Source organism: Homarus americanus, unplaced genomic scaffold, assembly GCF_018991925.1.
Source record: "Homarus americanus isolate GMGI-L3 unplaced genomic scaffold, GMGI_Hamer_2.0 scaffold39155, whole genome shotgun sequence".
Taxonomy (NCBI): domain Eukaryota; kingdom Metazoa; phylum Arthropoda; class Malacostraca; order Decapoda; family Nephropidae; genus Homarus; species Homarus americanus.
In genome coordinates, this window is record NW_024737042.1 from 14,889,398 (window position 1) to 14,909,121 (window position 19,724).

The window sequence follows — 19,724 nt, forward strand, 5'->3', positions numbered from 1 at the left end:
TGTGTATTATATATATTTTTTTTTTACGGGAATTAGCCCACCCAGGCACAGGTCAAACGACCCACAACGGAGCCTGGGGGGCGAAAAAAAAAAGAGCGGAAAGAAATTGTAAATATAGAAAAAAAAGGTTATACAGGTTGTACCTCTCTAGTCCGGCAACCTCGGGACCTGACTGGTGCCGGACCATGGAAATTCACCCTTTTCCTGGATAGATAGTGACTTGTGCTTATGCCTGGAAGCACTAGCACCACTTTCTCTGCATCATGGTCTCTTTGAAGACATATTGAAGGGTTAAATGTCGTATAGTAGGTTCTCAAATTTCGCGAGTTTTTAATTCTTAACGTATTTTATTGGAACACACAAAAAAATAAATAAATAAAAAATTTGATGGCGGAAACTTGAATTTCGACGGGTTTGAACGGCCCGCCAATGTGCAGACGACGTGCATAATCGTGTAAACAGCGTCATTTCTCTTATGTACAAAAGATTCATTATTGTTATGTCTTGTTGTTTATTACTGAATGTCAATTGAATTAATAATGTAAAATTGGTACAATTCATTAATTGACACGCATGGAAATCATTGTGATTACAAAACCAGTGACTGACTGGTTCTACATATAAAACTGAAGAAAATAAGACCTGGTTGTAGCTGTAGTAAAATTAATATGGTTGTTTTAAGTAATGTTATTTAATGTTAATAAATGGAACAATAGAAGTAGCTAACGATAATGGTAAAGAAAAAAAGAGAGATCGTATGTAAGGTGAAAACATATCGTCATTACTTACATAAGAATATGAAAGCAACACTTATTTACTGTTCATATATATTTTAATTAATGTTTCTGAATTTGTTTTATTGAATTAATGTGTGCAAAATTAACAATACAATTTATTAATACGTGGAATATTAGAGGAGACGAGAGCCGTCGCATTGTTTATGTTAAAGCTTACAAAACCAGTGACTGATTGGTTCTACATATAAAACTGAAGAAAATAAGACCCTGATTTAGCTGTAGTAAAATTAATGTAAAAAAAATATGGTTGTTTGTACCTGTAATGTTATTTAATGTTAATAAATGGAACAATATAAGTAGCTAACCATTAATGGTAAAAAAAAGTGAGACTGCTCGATGTAAGTGCACATGTGAAAATATATCGTCATTACTCTACATAAGAATATGAAAGCAACACTTATTTACTGCTCATATATATTGAAGGGTTAAATGTTGTACTCTGTATAGACAAGCAGAGAGAGAGAGAGCAGCCGAACTGCGGATGTAAACAAACCTTAATTTCCCAGCTTTTTTTTTTTTTAAGGATTAGCCCACCCGGCATAGGTCACTGACCCACATTGGGGCCTGAGGGGCAAAATTTAATACTCCTGTAATAATAATAATAATAATTCAGATAAAAAAAAAAAAAAAAAAAAAAGCTGCCTATCTACCTATTGGACAAACTAAAATCGTTCGGAGTTTCCGGACCACAGAATGCCGAACTAGAGAGATACTGTACTGTATTAACTACACCACGTAAGATGCCGGAAAACCAGCTTTTTTAAAGTGAGACAGATTGTAAGAGCATGGAAACACAGAAGAAGGCAGAGCATTCCACAGTTTGGCTGTGTGGAGGAAAGAAGGAGGTACTGGTATTTATAACGGGTTATTCTCGTGTGACCGACATCCACAGAGAAACGATACCGGGGCAAGCATGGTGGAACCACGCTTGCTGTAGCTTGAAAAGTCTTAGCTTCAGCTTAATGACTTTAAATGGCTGGCTATGGCTTCAGCTTTGTGTCTTTCCAGTGTCTTAAGCCCCATGTCTGCCAGCCACTAGAGTTGGGGGTTTCAGCCTTCAACCTGTAGACTTACGAACACAGAGTTGGGCTCTTCAATCCAGGAACTGTCATAAGATGGGATTTTAGGATAATTCTGTAATTTTTCTCTCTCTAAGATACAAGAAGTATATGGTGTTGGATCCCCTTGGTGTGGTGTCTGGCACACGTGGTGAAGGCTCCAGGAGTAGATCAGACACTACCAACTCAGGACCAATCTTTTAAGATGCCCCAACAACACTTCTTGTAATGTTGTCATCCTTTTTTTTTTAATAGTTTTGTTTGCTTATAGTAGATGACAGTAAATGATCTGTCTTTGCTGATAATAAAACATTTGTCTAAAAAAGTTGTTTGAAATTTATAAATTTGAATCTGTTGCCCATGTTTACTAGAAGACTAAACAAAAGGTATTCAGTGTACTCCAATTGTAATTTTGAGTTTTTTTTATATGCATCTCTTCTTGATTTGATTTTATATTTTAATTCTTTACTGATTTTTGAATTAATGGGGCATATTTAATTTACAAAATCAATTCTAGTTTCTGCAGATTTAATTTGTTTTACTGGTTTCTTTAACATTAATAAATAATTTCTTCATCCTTAGGAAGGAGATCAGATGGGACTCATGGCAAAAGATGAATACCAATATCTTCCAGACCTGTCAGACCTCCCCGATTTGGACCTTCCTATGGAGTTGCCGTCACTTGGCCCCGGTCAGTCTTGAGAGTTACAGCTACTGTAATTATGTATCACAGGATCAAATCAAACTTCATGATGAAGAAACCACTGAGATGGATCATTGCACTAGTAATTTAATTCCACATTCAAAGTTTCCATTTATGTATGTACTGTACTGTACAGTAAAACCTCGATTAACCGACTTTCGGATTAACCGATCCCGAACCTCCCCTTTTCGATTAGCCCACCCGGCACAGGTCACTGACCCACATCAGCCTAAAGGCGATAATGTAATAATAATGATAATGATAATAATAATAATAATAATAATAATAATAATAATAATAATAATAAACCATAAAGAAATGCAAAAATGAAAAAAAAATCAGTAGCAAGAGAAATAATTGAGACCCTGCAATTGTGTGTAAATGAGGCAGAAAGTCAGATCATCAACCTGGGACTTGGTCACAATTTTCGTGATGCAATATGTTCTTTGACTTTTCCATTTTTTATTCACGGTTTCTGTGCTGGTTCATATTTATTTACTAAAGTGGTTAATGTTTTAAAGTGAATACTATTGAAATATGAATGGCAAATGAACAAAAATAAATAGAGGGACTTAAATGAGATAGGTACTTTGAAAATGTATGTTTTATCTCCGTAGATTTTATTTACTATTAACCGACCTTTTGGATTATCCGTCGGCCCCTTCCCCCCATATGTGGGCGGTTAATCGAGGTTTTACTGTATCACCATACAATGGGGGAGTTCTGAAGTGTGGCAAACAAGTAATTGTGTTGGATATCTAAAAATTAAGCATGGTGATGATAAAAATGAAATATACAGTCAACCCTCACTTTACGCGGTTAATGTAACCCACAGGGTACCGCGGAAAGTGAGAAACGCGTAAAGTGAATAACATAACATATGGGATTAAATGAAATTGAGACCAGCTGACCCCCAAACTCCACTTTTTCCAACACAATACCTATGTTCTAGTAAAAATAACATCTTAATTTTATGATGGTACATGCACACAATTAATACTTAAGAGAAATAGAGAAATACAGTCGCCAAGTTAATGTCCATTCAAATAATGGACACGACTCCCTCCCCCTCTTCTCACACTACACTGCTGGCTCTTCCCTCTGAGAAATTTTGGGGGGAAAACCAGGTATAGTAATAAATAATACCTCAAACTAAAGTTAGGATAATATAATTGACATTGCTGGATTCCTTGTAAGACCAGGAATATTTTGAATGTAAATGTCATATATTTTTCACAAAAGATAACATATTTACTCAGAGCAATCATTACATCTAAAATTTGTATGTCTAATGCAAAATCTATGATGTTTATATTCAAAATGATCATCAAATTGTAAGAATTCCAGCAATGTAAATTATATTCTGGCTGGGTAATTTGTATGAATTTTATGAGCTAAAACAAATGTCTTCAGTTAATAAAAAAAAAAAATATTCTTCACGACACTATCTGTCAATCTAAGTACCCCACCTTGCCTCCCCCCCTCTTCCAACCAGCCAGATGGTCAGTCCGTCCCAACCCTCCCCCCCACCTCCCACCAACCCTCCCTTCAAGAGAAAGAGTGGGTGAAAAAACTAGATTTTAACATTTAGTATTAAATAATACCTCAGATTAAAGTTAGGATAATATAATTGACATTGCTGGATTCCTTGTAAGACCAGGAATATTTTGAATATAAATGTCATATATTTTGCACAAAAGATAACATATTTACTCAGAGTGAACATTATATCTAAAAATTTTATGTCTAATGCAAAATATATGATGTTTATATTCAAAATGATCATCAAATTGTAAGAATTCCAGCAATGTAAATTATATTCTGGCCGGGTAATTTGTATGAATTTTATGAGCTAAAATAAAAATCTTCAGTTAATAAAAAAAAAATATTCTTCACAGGGTAACAGATGGTCGGTCGCCGGTCCCTCCCACCCCCCCACCCCCCACCAACAGTCCCTACTACATAAATGTGTGGGAATACCAGACTGTTTACCTTTTTAGTAATAAATAATAAATCAGACTAAAGTTAGGATAATATAATTGACATTGCTGGATTCCTTGTAAGACCAGGAATATTTTGAATATAAATATCATATATTTTGCACAAAAGATGACACTATATCTAAAATTTGTATGTCTAATGCAAAATCTATGATGTTTATACTCAAAATGATCATCAAATTGTAAGAATTCCAGCAATGTAAATTATATTCTGGCTGGATAATTTGTATGAATTTTATGAGCTAAATAAAAAAATTATACTTCACCTGTGTAAAGGGGTACACCCACCGCGGAATGTGAGCATCCTGGGTTCTTGCAGGGCACCGCGTAAACGTAGAAACGCGGAATGTGGGACCGCGTAAAGTGAGGGTTGACTGTAATAGGCTCACTCCCATGAACCCTCTGTGGTAATACAATACAGTAAATATATTAAAAAAAAAAAATTGCATAAACACCAAAAAGCAACCTTTTAAAAAACCATAGGCAGCGAGTAATTAGCGTTAGACAAGTAATTAAATTTTTTGAGATGTCATTTGTACAAGTAATTATACAGATATCAAATTGCAGACAACAGATCCGTAATCATCGTCTTCAGAAGTACTATCAGATGTAAGAAAAAGAGGAATTTCTTTGATTCTTCCTAATACTGTACTGTTTCTCAGATGACCTAAGTCAACCATTTTGCACATCCAGGATAAACTTCAGCAATGAAATGGAATTTTTTATTTACAGGTGTTGCAAATGATCTTCTCTATGATGCTGATATAGGACCGGCCATAGCTCCATCCTTTGGGATGCCTGACCTACCAACTTTCAGCTTAGATAACACAGATATAACCTCTGTGGCTCATGCTTCTCCTGAACCTCCACCACCACCACCTCCCCTGACAAGCACAAGTGCTCCCCCTCCTCCACCGCCAATAGCCTCCAACAGTACTTCAAATTTATCCCATCCACCACCATCACCTCCATCAGTTAACAGCAGTGCTGTAGCTCCAACTCCATCTACAGCAGGACCACCACCACCTCCACCACCACCACCTCCACCACCACCTCCACCCCCACCCCCTGCATCTGGGGAGTCTAGAAATCAATCAGCACCAGAGGTATGTGCATTTAAAAGTAAATCTTTGGATCTTTCTACATAACACAGTATATGTACTGTAATTCTGCACTAATTGCGTGGGTTACATTCTAGAGTTCTCCTGCGGGTGGCAACACTATGGTTGGCAAGGACTGGGTCTAAGGGGAAATAAGGAGTTAGGAGAAGTGACTCTGAGACATACCTAAGTCTTATAATGTACAGCTTAAGGTTCAAAATAGTACAGGATTTTGGTATACTTAAAAAACTTAAGTTATAGTGCATAAGAATGCTATACTGTACAGCAAAATAGTTTATAGAACTACCCCATATGCCTTTCGCCTGGCCTCGACACTATCCCTTGCAATGCTGCTTCCTCTAGCAACACAAATTTATTAAATTAATTTTCATGTGTTACTGTGTTTGTGTTAACATCTTTGTTTTATGTATAAAAAATCATAATAACATCTGCAGAGCCAATAAAGTTACCCAAGGAAGCGGTCCTGTAGCATTGACACTGCTTGCAACACATCTCTATAGCCTGCACAATGTTATAATGACCTCTTTTAACAGATTAATCAGTTAATGGACAATCCACAGGAAAGATATCTTGTCTGTTATAAGGGGTCAGTAAATGTTCCAATGTTAATAAAGCCTAGACTTAAAAGAGCTCACACTTGGTGCCCTCACATCCTTCACTAATAGGTTCACAACTCTTACGCAAGAGAATCTAGCTTGGATGGTGTAATGTTAAGTACTGTACCTGTAATATGAAATCCATTATTTTTTGCATGTGAAATTATAACATCAGTGGGTAGTACAGTACAATAATTTCTCACAAACCATGGCTTTGAGAATGTACTGAGTGCTTTACATTTTGTGCACCATTTACCAACCACGACATCCTGTTTTGAATATCCAGGGCTTTGACAGCCACCACAGTTTCCTAGCCCAGTGCTGCAGGAATGTTCGGTGGATCAGATCTGTTAAGTGGTTTGTCTTGTTCACTCCATCGTGCATATGTTCCTCCATATTGCATATGTTCCTCAAACAACAATTTGTTATCATCTATCATGCCCAGGCCCTCTTCCTTCTCTCTTTTTTTTTTAATTAATTTGTTTACTTCCTTCATATTACACACTGTTTTGATTTTTGCAGCATCAGGGGTTTGTGGAGGCAGCCACACTCCTGCAGTCTAGGTGTAGTCATCCCACTCACTGTGTTACTATTGCTCAAAAGCTCTGTAAGACCTCCCAGAGGCTCTCTTTAGTAGGTGCAGTACTTGGCACCAGTTATGTCTCACAGGCCACTTGCTTAAGATTTGCAAACTCCTTCGTGGTACAATCTCACCCAAAAGCTCGTTAACTCTCCCAGCCAGCTATTGCTGTACTGCCTGCTTCAGATGTTTGAAACTTTCTCAGTACCAACCAGAACATGAAACCGACACGGATGAATCTAAAGGTTTGAAGTAACAGATTCAAGTTCATACATCTGAAGCTGGCAGTGCAGCAATAGCTGGCTGGGAGAGTTAAGGTACGCTTGGATGAGACTGTACCGCCCACAAGGTGAACTGAGGGGCTGTTTCTTCTGCCAACCCAAGTGAAAAAGTTTACAACTATTTGCAATACAGTATTGTGGAATTATTTTCAGTCATAAAATGTGGTATTTTATTTGTATTTACTGAAAAATGAATGTTTGTAATATTTCTAAACGAAAGAGAAAGAACACCTACTGTACATAACCACTTACAAAGCCATTTTGTAGAGTCTAATGAAAACTAAATTACAGTAGTGGCATTTTATTCTTCTTCTGACAGTCATCAACATACACTTGCTCAGACAAACACACTACCACAAAATACCAAATTGATGACAAAATTTATTTTTGGGATCAGCCTGTCAACTTAGGTAAGGGGTTTATGAAATATTCATCCTCAGTTTGTGAAAGTGTTACCGGGTAATCCCTTCACCATGAGGACGCCACTTTTGATATTTTATTTGGCTAACATCAGACAATTTTATTCACTAGAGAGGGATCCCATACACAAATGATTAATAAGCATGAAATATCTACCAGTTATATCTTTTTATATACAGTATACAGTAATGTGTACGTAAATAAACTTCACTTCATTTCCAAATTAATGGAATGGGACAAATGCAGCAAGCTAGGTAGAAGCTTTTTCGTTTTATAATGTGAGAAATTTGTTGGATCTATTTTAACAGGTTGAGCCCTCAACATATTCTTCTGATTTATTGCAATAAGACTTATTTTCATGTCAGGTTGTACCTACTGTTGTGGCACCAGATGCTCGGAGTGACTTGATGAAAGCTATTCAGGCAGCAGGAGGTGCTGGAAAAGCCAAACTAAGGAACAGTAAGGATCGTAGAAAAGAAACCAAAAAGAAAGAGGTACTGTATGTTAAAATTTCTTTCCCAAGGATTTACTTCATTATCAAATTTTTTTTTTTTTAGTTCTAATGCTTTTAAATGTAATATTGAACTTGTAGCTGAAATAATCTTGAAGTTATGAGTTAGTAAATATTCATGTAATACTGTATGTTGCAGACAACAGCAGTAGCAGCTCCAGCAGGTGACCTCATGGGCGATTTGTTTAACCGACTCTTACAGAGACGAAAAGTAAGTGAGACTTTTGTTAGCTGGTCATAATTTTATTATTACCGTATATCTCGGCCTATAAGACGGAATTTGAACCATAAAAAATCGGCCCAAAGTTAGGGGGTCATCTTAAGCACCAGATATAACATTCTTACCTCTTAAATATTGCGGTTTAGCGGTATAGCGTGTCAAGAGTGGTGATGGAAACATCGTAAACCACTCACAAGGTCCTACCACTAATTATTTTATACTGAAACTTACTTTTGGGAAGCTGGATTAAAATTAAGATTACTGGTATATTAAAATAATAAAAATGTATTATAAACCTGTCTAACATACCGTAAAAGAACAATATACCCCGGTAATAAACACAGCTGCTATTTGCCAGTGACAAGAAAGGGAAAGTGACCTTGACTGTGACCGCCTGTGGCTATTTTTAGCCGTCTTGTGTTCGAGGTGGTCAGTACAGGTAGTTCTGCTATAACGCGATAATTGTGTTCTTGTAAAATATCGTGTTATAGAAAATCGCGTAATAGGAATAACGGCTTATGGAGAAAATAGGGTTAGGTGCAGATTACTCGAAATCGAAAAAATTTAGTAGTTAGCCTAACACAAAGGATAGCACAGTCTAAATAAATGTTACATTCATATCTAATAATGAAATCATACAGTAAATGTAACACTTTACCTTGAAAAAATATGAATGTAACTTGATGGGGGAGAAGGGTGATTTTGAGGTTGATAACATCGAGCTTCTCTTCAAGTGTTATATCCTTTCTTTTACGATCATCACCGGGAATTCTATCACCAGAACGCTTCTTGGAGATATTCTTCTTTACCATATTCACAATTAATACCACAAAATTGGAGAAATAGCAAGCAAAAATCGCGTTATAGCAAACAAGCGTTCGCGTTATACAAATATCGTTCCTAATTCATAAATCGCGTTAGAGCAAATTCGCGTCACCAAAACACGCGTTATAGCAGAACTCACTGTAATGCATATCTGTATATTTACTGATCATAATACTTATCTCCTATAAATACTTCATTTAAAATTTATTTTTTTACAAAGAATATTCAGTAAATGACTGCGTTAATTCTTGAAACTACCGACACTGGTAAATTTTGGATGAGAATGATGAACACAAGTCACATCATGGATTCGGAGTTTGGTCCTTAATGATCACCATAACTGTGTGGTCAACTTCACCTACCAGGTATAATGGTAGCCTCCCTTTTTTGCAAAACAAGTATATAAATTAAAGAAAATACTTGCAGTGTGTTTAATATATTACAGTATATTATAAATAAATAAATAAACAAATAAATCGGTAAATCTATTTGAAGTACTAAATGGAAAAATTTTACTCACACCGACATTAGTTCCAGTTAAATAACAGACGCTTAAGTGAGTTACTAGTGTTTACACTACTGTACATATATATATATATGTATATATATATATATATATATATATATATATATATATATATATATATATATATATATATATATATATATATATATATATATATATATATATATATATATATATATATATATATATATATATATATACAGTTGTACCCCACTTAACGCGGTCAATTGAACCCAGAGGGTCCCGCGTTAAGTGAAAACCGCGTTAAGTGAATAACAGAACATATGGGATTAATTCCAATAGAACCCAGCCCGACCCCCAAACTCCACTTTTTGACGACAAATAACTATGTTGTAGTAAAAATAACATCTTAATTTTATGATGGTACATGCACACAATTAATACTTAAGAGAAATACAGTCGCCAAGTTAATGTCCATTCAAATAATGGACTCAACTCCCTCCCCCTCTCACACTACAGTACACAGCCAGCTAACAGATGGTCGGTCGGTCCCTCCCTCCCCCCCCCACCCCCCACCAACCGTCCCAAGGAGATGTGTGGGATAACCTCAAACTAAAGTTAGGAAAATATAATTGACATTGCTGGATTCCTTGTAAGACCAGGAATATTTTGAATATAAATGTCATATATTTTTCACAAAAGATAACATACTTACTCAGATTAAACATTTTATCTAAAAATTGTATGTTTAATGCAAAAAATATGTTGTTTATATTCAAAATGATCACCAAATTATAAGAATTCCAGCAATGTAAATTATATTCTGGCCGGATAATTTGTATGAATTTTATGAGCTAAAACAAATATCTACAGTTAATAAAAAAAAAAATATATTCTTCAACACTATCTGTCAATCAAAGTACCCCACCTTGCCTCCCCCCCTCTTCCAACCGCGCGGTCAGTCCCAACCCTCCCCCCACCCCCCACCAATCCTCCATTCAGTATTAAATAATACCTCAGATTAAAGTTAGGATAATATAATTGACATTGCTGGATTCCTTGTAAGACCAGGAATATTTTGAATATAAATGTCATATATTTTGGACAAAAGATAACATACTTACTCAGATTAAACATTTTATCTAAAAATTGTATGTTTAATGCAAAAAATATGTTGTTTATATTCAAAATGATCACCAAATTATAAGAATTCCAGCAATGTAAATTATATTCTGACCGGGTAATTTGTATGAATTTTATGAGCTAAAACAAATATCTTCAGTTAAAAAAAAATAATTCTTCACCGGGTAACAGATGGTCGGTCGGTTGGTCCCTCCCTCCCCCCCACCCCCCACCAACCGTCCCAAGGAGATGTGTGGGATAACCACTAAATTTTAATAAATAATACCTCAAACTAAAGTTAGGATAATATAATTGACATTGCTGGATTCCTTGTAAGACCAGGAATATTTTGAATATAAATGTCATATATTTTGGACAAAAGATAACATACTTACTCAGATTAAACATTTTATCTAAAAATTGTATGTTTAATGCAAAAAATATGTTGTTTATATTCAAAATGATCACCAAATTATAAGAATTCCAGCAATGTAAACTATATTCTGGCTGGGTAATTTGTATGAATTTTATGAGCTAAAACAGGCAGTCAGGCAGGGTGGCGGGTGGGGGGTGGTGCGAATCTAAAAATAGCTCTGGAGCCGGACACTCACCGCGTATATGATGAAAAATGGCATATATGATGAAAAATGCCGCGTTAAGTGAAAGTTCAGCTTTGGCAAGGCACCGCGTATATGCGAAAACGCGTTAAGTGAAAGCGCGTTAAGCGGGGTAATATATATATATATATATATATATATATATATATATATATATATATATATATATATATATATATATATATATATATATATATATATCCATCCCTCGGTTCTAGGGCTTAAATTCATTCCCATTTGAGTAAATATCAAGAAGGCTGTATTATTCAATAATTTTCCAAGTTTTATATTAAATTTTTTAGTCATTTTAACAATTATTTAACATAATTGAAGTACAGGAAACTAGTTTTTAGTGTGCCAAACAGCCACTTGAATCACCCAGCATGGCGTCAGTTTGTGTCTGCTCAGTGGAGGTAACATTTTGCTTGAGACTCTCTTGAACATAAACTATTTTTATGTTTTTACAGTACAATTGTTGGTCATTCTGAAATTTATTTTACATATTGACAATATATAGTGCAGTTCAGTGTAGATTTAAAGAAAATAATCTTGAATTACACCTAGTGAACTTAAAATTTTATGGGTGAAATGACGGCATGAAGCATGGGGTGATTTCTCTTCCACCCACATTTCCTTCTCTTCTCCCTTCTGCTCCACCCCCACTTCTAATTCCCATCATCATCATCATCAACCAGGAGCCTTCTACATTCACACCTTAAAGTAAGTGTACTTTACTGCATTTATTTTTACTTTGTATGTAATTTTCGGTGAGCTGGAACCAATTACCCAAAATCCCATTGACACAATGGTTTCGGGTAACGAAATTTTCAGTTAACGAACGACCTTCTGGAACGAATTGTGTTCGTTAACCGAGGGACCACTGTATATATTCTCGATTTAACGAACAAATTTAAGCCACCCTTGTTCGTTAAATCAAAATTTCCGCTAAATTGAGCATGAGTTGTTCACTGCTACCTCTCGGTCAACTAACTACACTGGAGCATCTTAGCTTTTGTCTTTATTCAAGACATCTTCAGAGGCAACTGAATTTATAGGGACTGAGAGAGGCTAATACTGTATACAATGAGTGACCTTACATAACATCAGGTCAAGTCAATAACATGGGATCCATTAATCCATACACCACCTTCACCACAAACAAAAGAAGAACTTATAAAAAAATGGGTGACATAACAACAGATCAGGTCAAGTCAGGTCAAAAGTATGTGACCCACTAATCATCTATCCTACATACACCTCAGATGCTTTCAAAGCATTTTTAACCTTAGGCCAGAGTTATTATTCATTAATTAGCACCACAACATCCAGTACATATTGTAGTTTATTTATACCTGATGTAGTAGTCATGAACCACTCTGGATTACATAAGAAATTTATTATGTAACATTATCTATACAGTAAAATTTTTTTATATGCTGTACAACTGTACACTATTTGAAAGTGAGAAAATTTACGAGGGAAAGATAAGTTTTCTAAGGTAGACACTCATTCAAGCTAACTAAGTGTAAATCCATAATCATTCCTAGAATTTTGTCTGAATTTTTCCTTTTTTTTCATTTAATTAATGTAGTGTAGGAACCAGTTGTGGGTCTATTGGTTTCAAAAATATTACATCCTTCTTTTGTTGTGAAATAAAACTGAAAAATAATTCATGACATTTTAAGATACGCCACTTTAACAGAGTCGCTGTAATTATGGGCAAAAGAAAACATATCTGTATATACAGTACAGTACAGTATATCTTTACAGGGCATATCTGGTGTTCAGAAAGATGGAAACTGTGTCACAGATTCAAAAGCAGCAAAAAGCAGTGGAGATACAACAACCATGGAGAAAATGTCAGCTATTATACCACCACCTCCTCTAACCCCTGAAGCTATGGACAATGAAGCAGATGGCAGTGATGGTGACTGGGAATGAATGTTATTGTTCATGACACATATCAGCAGCTCATATTTCCTAGATTAAATTTAGAAATATATATTTGAGTATTTCTTAATGATATATCAAAAGTCAAAGCGACATGACAAAATAATTGTGTGCCTTCAGAACTTTAATCAAGGTATGAAGTACAGACACTCCCTGGGTTATGGATGGGTTCTGTTCCTGGAGGCTATCCATAAGCCAGAAGTGACCCTTCCATAGGTAATCATTGAACACACTTTGTACACATAATTTATATACATTTATTGTACTATACAGGTATGGGACCATTTATCTGGCATGCTTGGGACCTGGGGGTTGCCAGATAGGCTGTGAAAACTGTTCAGATCACTAGATTCACACCTAAAAGTAGGTTTAACTGTACACTGTAACATTAAAACTTAAGATTATGGTAATATAAACACCAATAATAAAAGTACAATATATAAATAGCATTAATGAAAGCCCCTGGTGCTTGCCTTATCAACGTAATAGCATCTCTAGCAATGGTGCTGAGCCATGGATCTTCCCACCTCCACACACAGACTGTATGTAGGATTGTGTGTGTATGGAACTCATAAAAACGTTACATAAAGTTAAAAAATAACCATAACATAACAGTGCTCAAAGGTGGGGCATGGTTGGAAATTTCCCCACTCGGTCTGGGAATTACCTTATTTGGCACTCATTTTAAATAGGACTTATGGAAGAATATCCGTAAAGTCGGAAATTTGGGGTCCGCGTCATCCATAACCTGGGGAATGTCTGTACACTTTTTGTAAACCAAGTTAGTCCGTGTTTTACAGTGGAGTCTCAATAATTTGTGGTTACGTACCAGAAGACATTGTGAAATATCAGATCGCAAATTAGTTGAATTCAAAAGAAAATAATTAGTTTGGTTCCAGAGGCCAAGAAATACCCATAAACTGTTACAAAACAGCTTTAATAAACACTAAACATCGCACATAATACATAAAAAATACAGTAACACATAGATATTGTACAAAAAGTAGTTATATTATATAAACAGCTCCTCCTTCCTTTCTCATAATTTCCTGTGGGTTATGCCAATTCACTAACATGGAGACAGGCAGGCTGTGACCACACTATGTCAAAAATACCAGCAATTTATTACCATAAGCTCATCTGAGGTTGAGTGTGGGAATATTTTTATTTATTTTTTAATTTAATACTTTACGATAATGTTTCATAAACCCGGTGGTACCAAATGAACCTAAATAATATGGGAATTGTGTAGTGTTATATAAATGAGGTCAGAGGTGGTAGGGGTGCCGAGGGCTCTAGAACCGGGGGGGGGGGGGTGCCTTGCCTCCCACAAACATTTCATTTCCCACTTCTCATTTTTCTTATTTTCTTTTCTTTATTTTAAGTTAAATTAGAGCAATTAAATTATATTTTTAACACATTTATGGTTTCTTATGTAAATAAACACTGCGGCAGTCAGCGCTCGGCCGCATATTGTGAATATTTGACCGCAAAATGTAAAAAAACAGAGGTAGTAATAGTTACCCACGAATTTAAGAATGCAAATTTGTATTTCGTGAATTATCGTGACTTCGCTGAAGAAACAGGCTGGCTTTTGTAAAACTCCCTCCACTTACCTTGACTCCAAACAAATTTATGGAAATTCATAACCATTTCACTACATTTGCATTTTTTTTTTTTTGCTCCTGTCTTTCTCATCCCACTTGATTTACTGTATATGCTACACACATCAAAACATTGCTAATACTTGACTCATTCCTTATACAGTATTCTTCTCCCATTAAGTCACATTTGAATACTCTACCTGTGTTTAAACATACTGTGTTACAAAAGCAATCAAGAGTAAAGCATGGTAAATGACACAACACAAAGTTAGGAAATACAGGGTGCACCAAAAGAAAGTTAATGTTCTCTTTTTTTTCTTTTTCGGGCGAGGGAATCGTAACAAATCAACAAAGATTGGGCAATGAGGAACAATCAAATAGCCACTGAGCTCTTGGTAGGCTATAAATTTAAGGTGACTCCCAGAGGAAGAAATAAAAAAGTGTGAGGTCCTCCGGAGATCTTGGTGGCCATTCAAAATGGTCCACTTTACTGTACCCCTTATTTTTTTCCACCTGGAAAAGAAAAGAGAGAGAACAATAATTTTTCTATGGTGCACAGTCTATGAGACATCCTGTCTAATAAGTGTTTAAACATAGACAAAAAAAAATTTGCCTTTATAAGAGAAGAATATGATTGAATGAATGAAATGCTTGCAAAGTTAATTTTACACTATGGTGCACAAGATTTTAAGACATTCGTGTGTTTGACGTCTTTGGTTTAGTTCCCCAACATATTCCTTTAATTAAATGTTATACAGGTATGTGATGTTATAATTTAAGGCTCTATTTAGTTTGTATTGGTAATGTATATATCTTCGAAATATAAAGTACAGCAGGCTCTCGCCAATAACGTTTAATAGGTGCCTGAAAAACGCCGTTATTAGCGAAAACGTTATTTGTGTGACATTAAAATACATGTAAAAAGGGTTTATTGGTGCCACCGCCCCAAGAATTTCACCCAATTTTTCCCCTAAGAAGCCCTCCTAACACTTTTTGTTCGCTGAAATAAAAAGAATTGTTATTCAATCATCAAAATAAAGAGTTTGAGTAATATAACACTTAGCTTGGGGGAGTTTTTGAGGTGTGCTTGGTGTGATGATTGTTCCGTATCTGAGGGCCGCTAAGACTTGCACTGTCTTTCATTCTAAAAGCTAACCATTTCACAAGAAAATGCTCTGTTATCACAAACAACCTGTTTCTGTCACCTTTATCATTTATAGCTCGCCTCGCATTTCCATCACTACTGAAATATTTCTTAGCCAGCGCAATACTCTTCTTGGTCTCCTCTAAGTTCCTCTTAATTTTTCGCTCTGTAGACTCAGAACAGTTAAATTTCCTCACAATATCAATGTTCCGTGCACCACTTTCAATGAGCTCAACAATCTGTTCTTTATCCTTGACCGAGTAGGCACACTTCTTGTGGCTTTGTCTCTTAGCATTGAGGTCTTTTTTCTTAATCACTTTAAAAGTTCCCGGGTGTTCAGGTGGCAAATCACTCCCTCCACCTTCCCCAGCCCCCACAACCACTGGTTATAGAGGCGAAAATCTCCACGTGAGCGCAGCACTATATTCCACGGAGCCTGTGTGAGAGTGAGGCGGAGCGGACAACTACGTCATCAACATGGCGGCAAACAAATGCTATCATTGATGCGCACGGACGCTTCCCGCAAAATCTCCATTATTCAAGAGAATCCAGACGTTATTGTCGAAAATGAGTATCTATTGTAACTTACCGTTATTGTCGAAAATGTTATTGTGGAAGTCGTTATTGGTGAGAGCCTACTATACTGGGAACATTAATTTCTTAATAATGAACAACTCAACCCCCAAAAAACTGCTGTCAAAGAATTGTGAAATCAGGTCTTCGTGACAGCTACCGTACACTGTCTGCCCCCAAGTCCAATCCATCCCCTTGACAGATGCTTGTCCCAGGAGTTTTGTATCACCAGTGCAAAATGAACTGAAGTATCATTTAATTGCAAGACAATAAACTTCATATCTCAGGCTAATAGTTTGGGATTTGGTGATTTCTAATGACACTTCCAAATACAGTATACTGTATATGACTAAGTTCACTTGGTCATCAATGAAATACTGTAGACTGACTTTCTCATTTAAGCACGTGGTAAAATTTTAGATTTTTCTCAAATTTCCAATAAAGGTACAGTAAAGCCTCGAATAACGACTGTAATGTGGTCTCCAATATTGCAGTGTAAGGAGAATCATCGTGTCGCGAATAATTAATTACCATTAAAATAAAGCAATAATAATGACGCATTCCCCAGTGTGACCTTTTCATAACTTTTGTGTGGGTTTTTACCCTCTTTTCCCCCCAAACAATACAATTAATGAAAAATGCAAACTATATTCTTTAAATATTGTTTATGAATGCACCTTATACAATATAAATCAATAATAATATCACACAAGAGGAGATGGGACGCTATTGTTGTTGTCGTGTTTACACCCTTAATGTTAGTTATCCATCTGAAACTGAAGAAAATAAGACCCTGGTTGTGCTGCTGTAAAATTAATGTAAAAAAATATTTTTGTTTTAATTAATGTTATTTAATGTACAGTAAAAGTAGCCACTGATGTTAAAGAAAAAAAAGAGACTGATAGTGGAACGAAAATGTATACTTGCGCCCTCAAGGAAACTGCGTCATTTATCTTAAGAATATGTACAAAAGATTCATTATTGTTTATTACTGAATATGTATTTGATTAAATTAATGTTTATATATGCAAAATGAACAATGCAATTCATTAATAATACGTAGATTATTAAAACACACGTGAGTGTTTACACCCGTGGGTCCGTTACGATGGTTCTACACAAGAAACTGAAGAAAATAAGACCCTTGTTGTAGCTGCAGTAAAATTAATGTTAAAAAAAATTAATATGTATGTTTTAAGTAATGTTATTTAATGTTAATGAATGGAACAATATTAGTAGCTAACCATTAATGGTAAAGAAATAACAAAATAGATTGGGAACGCCAACGCATATAAATGTGTACATGTGAAAAACATCGTCAATTCTCTACATAAGAATATGAAAGCAACACTTATTACTGTTCATATAGGTTTAAAATAATACTTACTAATGTAAAACTAAAATTCTTCTCACAAATGGTGGTTAAGTCTAATACATAAGGGCAGCCAATGATGTTGTATGAGTTTTTACTCAGATGACGAAGTCATCAGGTTCAACTCTGGCTGAAGCTTTCCAAAAAGATATCATAGCTGTTGCTGAAACTGTTCCTCAACTGGAAGTTGTTGCTGAAGCTGCTTATGATGCTGAATTTGATGGTTTAGGCCTTCGAATAATAAAGCTGTCGAAAGAACCTTGCACAGCTGCTTTCTTTTCTCATTATACATCTTTATGTAGAGGTCATATGCGTTTTACATGTCCCCGTTAATTTTAATGCTTCATTCTGTTAATAGATCCACTTCAGAAAATATGATCATTGCTTGCTCCATATAATATCCACAGACCTCTCACCTTTTTCATATCATTTTAACACATCTAGTTTCTCGGCTAAGCTTATACACTTTCTTTTAGCCTTTGAACCAGCACTACTGTCACTTGCTCTCTTGATCGTGTTGAATGGGGACGCAAAAAATGCCGTAAGAAACCTGAGAATGTTTTCTCCCTTTCCTGTTCAGATGCCTGAAAACAAAGTGCTCGCCAGCTGCTACTGTTTATGCTGGCGTCACCCTCACAAACCCGGCAGCCCCCGTGCGCAAGGATTTTTTTTTTCTAATACATATCGGGATTTAGTTATTATTTATATGTAAATGTAATTTTAATTTATTTTTTATAATATTTTTGTCGTAAATACGAAGAAAATAATGGTGTAAATTTGAATTGGGTCCTAAATTAACCAGGGTCTTAAATATGAATCGTCGTTAGTAGAGCCGTCGTTATCGGAGGTTTTCCTGTACTGTACTCCTTGAGATGCTTGTTAAGGATATCGATTGAAAAATTAAAAATTCATATGATTGTTGTTAATTAATTAATGAATGACCCATGAAATAATCACAGTACATTATGCTATGTTTATAAGTTTTATATAACATTTTTATATGTTTTACCGTGAATATAGACTGACTTTACCATTTAATTCTTACATGGCGGGATCGGCTATATAGTATATGATGTGGTTCTTTTCTACCCCAATTCGGAGGTCATCAATAGACAGTAATCGGTATATAATCAATATTTTTCCGCACCATAATTTTGAATTTTAGCGTCAGAGTTTTGCTCGAGTGATTCATTGTAACTCATAGCAACATTAACTTCCTCATGTTGGTCCCTCCACACGTATCTTTCTCTACCTGGAGTTTTTTTCATCGTGAAGGAAGTAACTGACAATTCCAGTGACACATCGTGCGGAAAGACCCTTCGCTGCAGTAGTGAAGCCTTGACACCATAGAAAATCAAGTAAAATGTTATGGGAATTAGTGAGGGTGAAACTGAAGAATTGGTAGATTCGCTGAGTAAATTCAGAAATGATAACTTGTGTGAACTTCAGGAATAGTGACATTGATGATCTCGTCATCAGCATATGAGGAGTGCATAGAGAACAGAAGGAAAGGGAGGTAGAAGTGCTTCTCTATGTGTTGCACAAGTACTGTGTAGGTGTGTATCACCAGCCTGTGCATGAGACTGAAGTACTGTACTATAGTGGCAATGATTTAAACTGCAAAATCAATGTGGAAAAATTTTGTATTGAAAAAGTTATATTTTTATGAGGAATCGTATACCCTAAGAGGCTGATCATATGAGAATATTTGGCCAGGGACAGTGTTGTTACAGCTCAAATTCA

The 19,724-nt window shown here is 35.6% G+C and overlaps 1 protein-coding gene across 1 annotated transcript in view; it reads left to right on the plus strand.

Annotated features, from left to right (window-relative positions):
• The window catches only part of LOC121872528 (WASH complex subunit 1-like), a 96,973-nt gene extending 81,950 nt beyond the window's left edge, over window positions 1–15,023 (plus strand). Inside the window, exons 7-11 of the mRNA XM_042375312.1 lie at window positions 2,438–2,555; window positions 5,264–5,664; window positions 7,922–8,050; window positions 8,207–8,278; window positions 13,109–15,023. Coding sequence (XP_042231246.1) covers window positions 2,438–2,555; window positions 5,264–5,664; window positions 7,922–8,050; window positions 8,207–8,278; window positions 13,109–13,279 — 891 coding nt within the window. The 3' untranslated portion in view covers window positions 13,280–15,023. The remainder of the gene's footprint in view (window positions 1–2,437; window positions 2,556–5,263; window positions 5,665–7,921; window positions 8,051–8,206; window positions 8,279–13,108) is intronic.
• The last annotated feature ends 4,701 nt before the right edge of the window (window positions 15,024–19,724 follow it).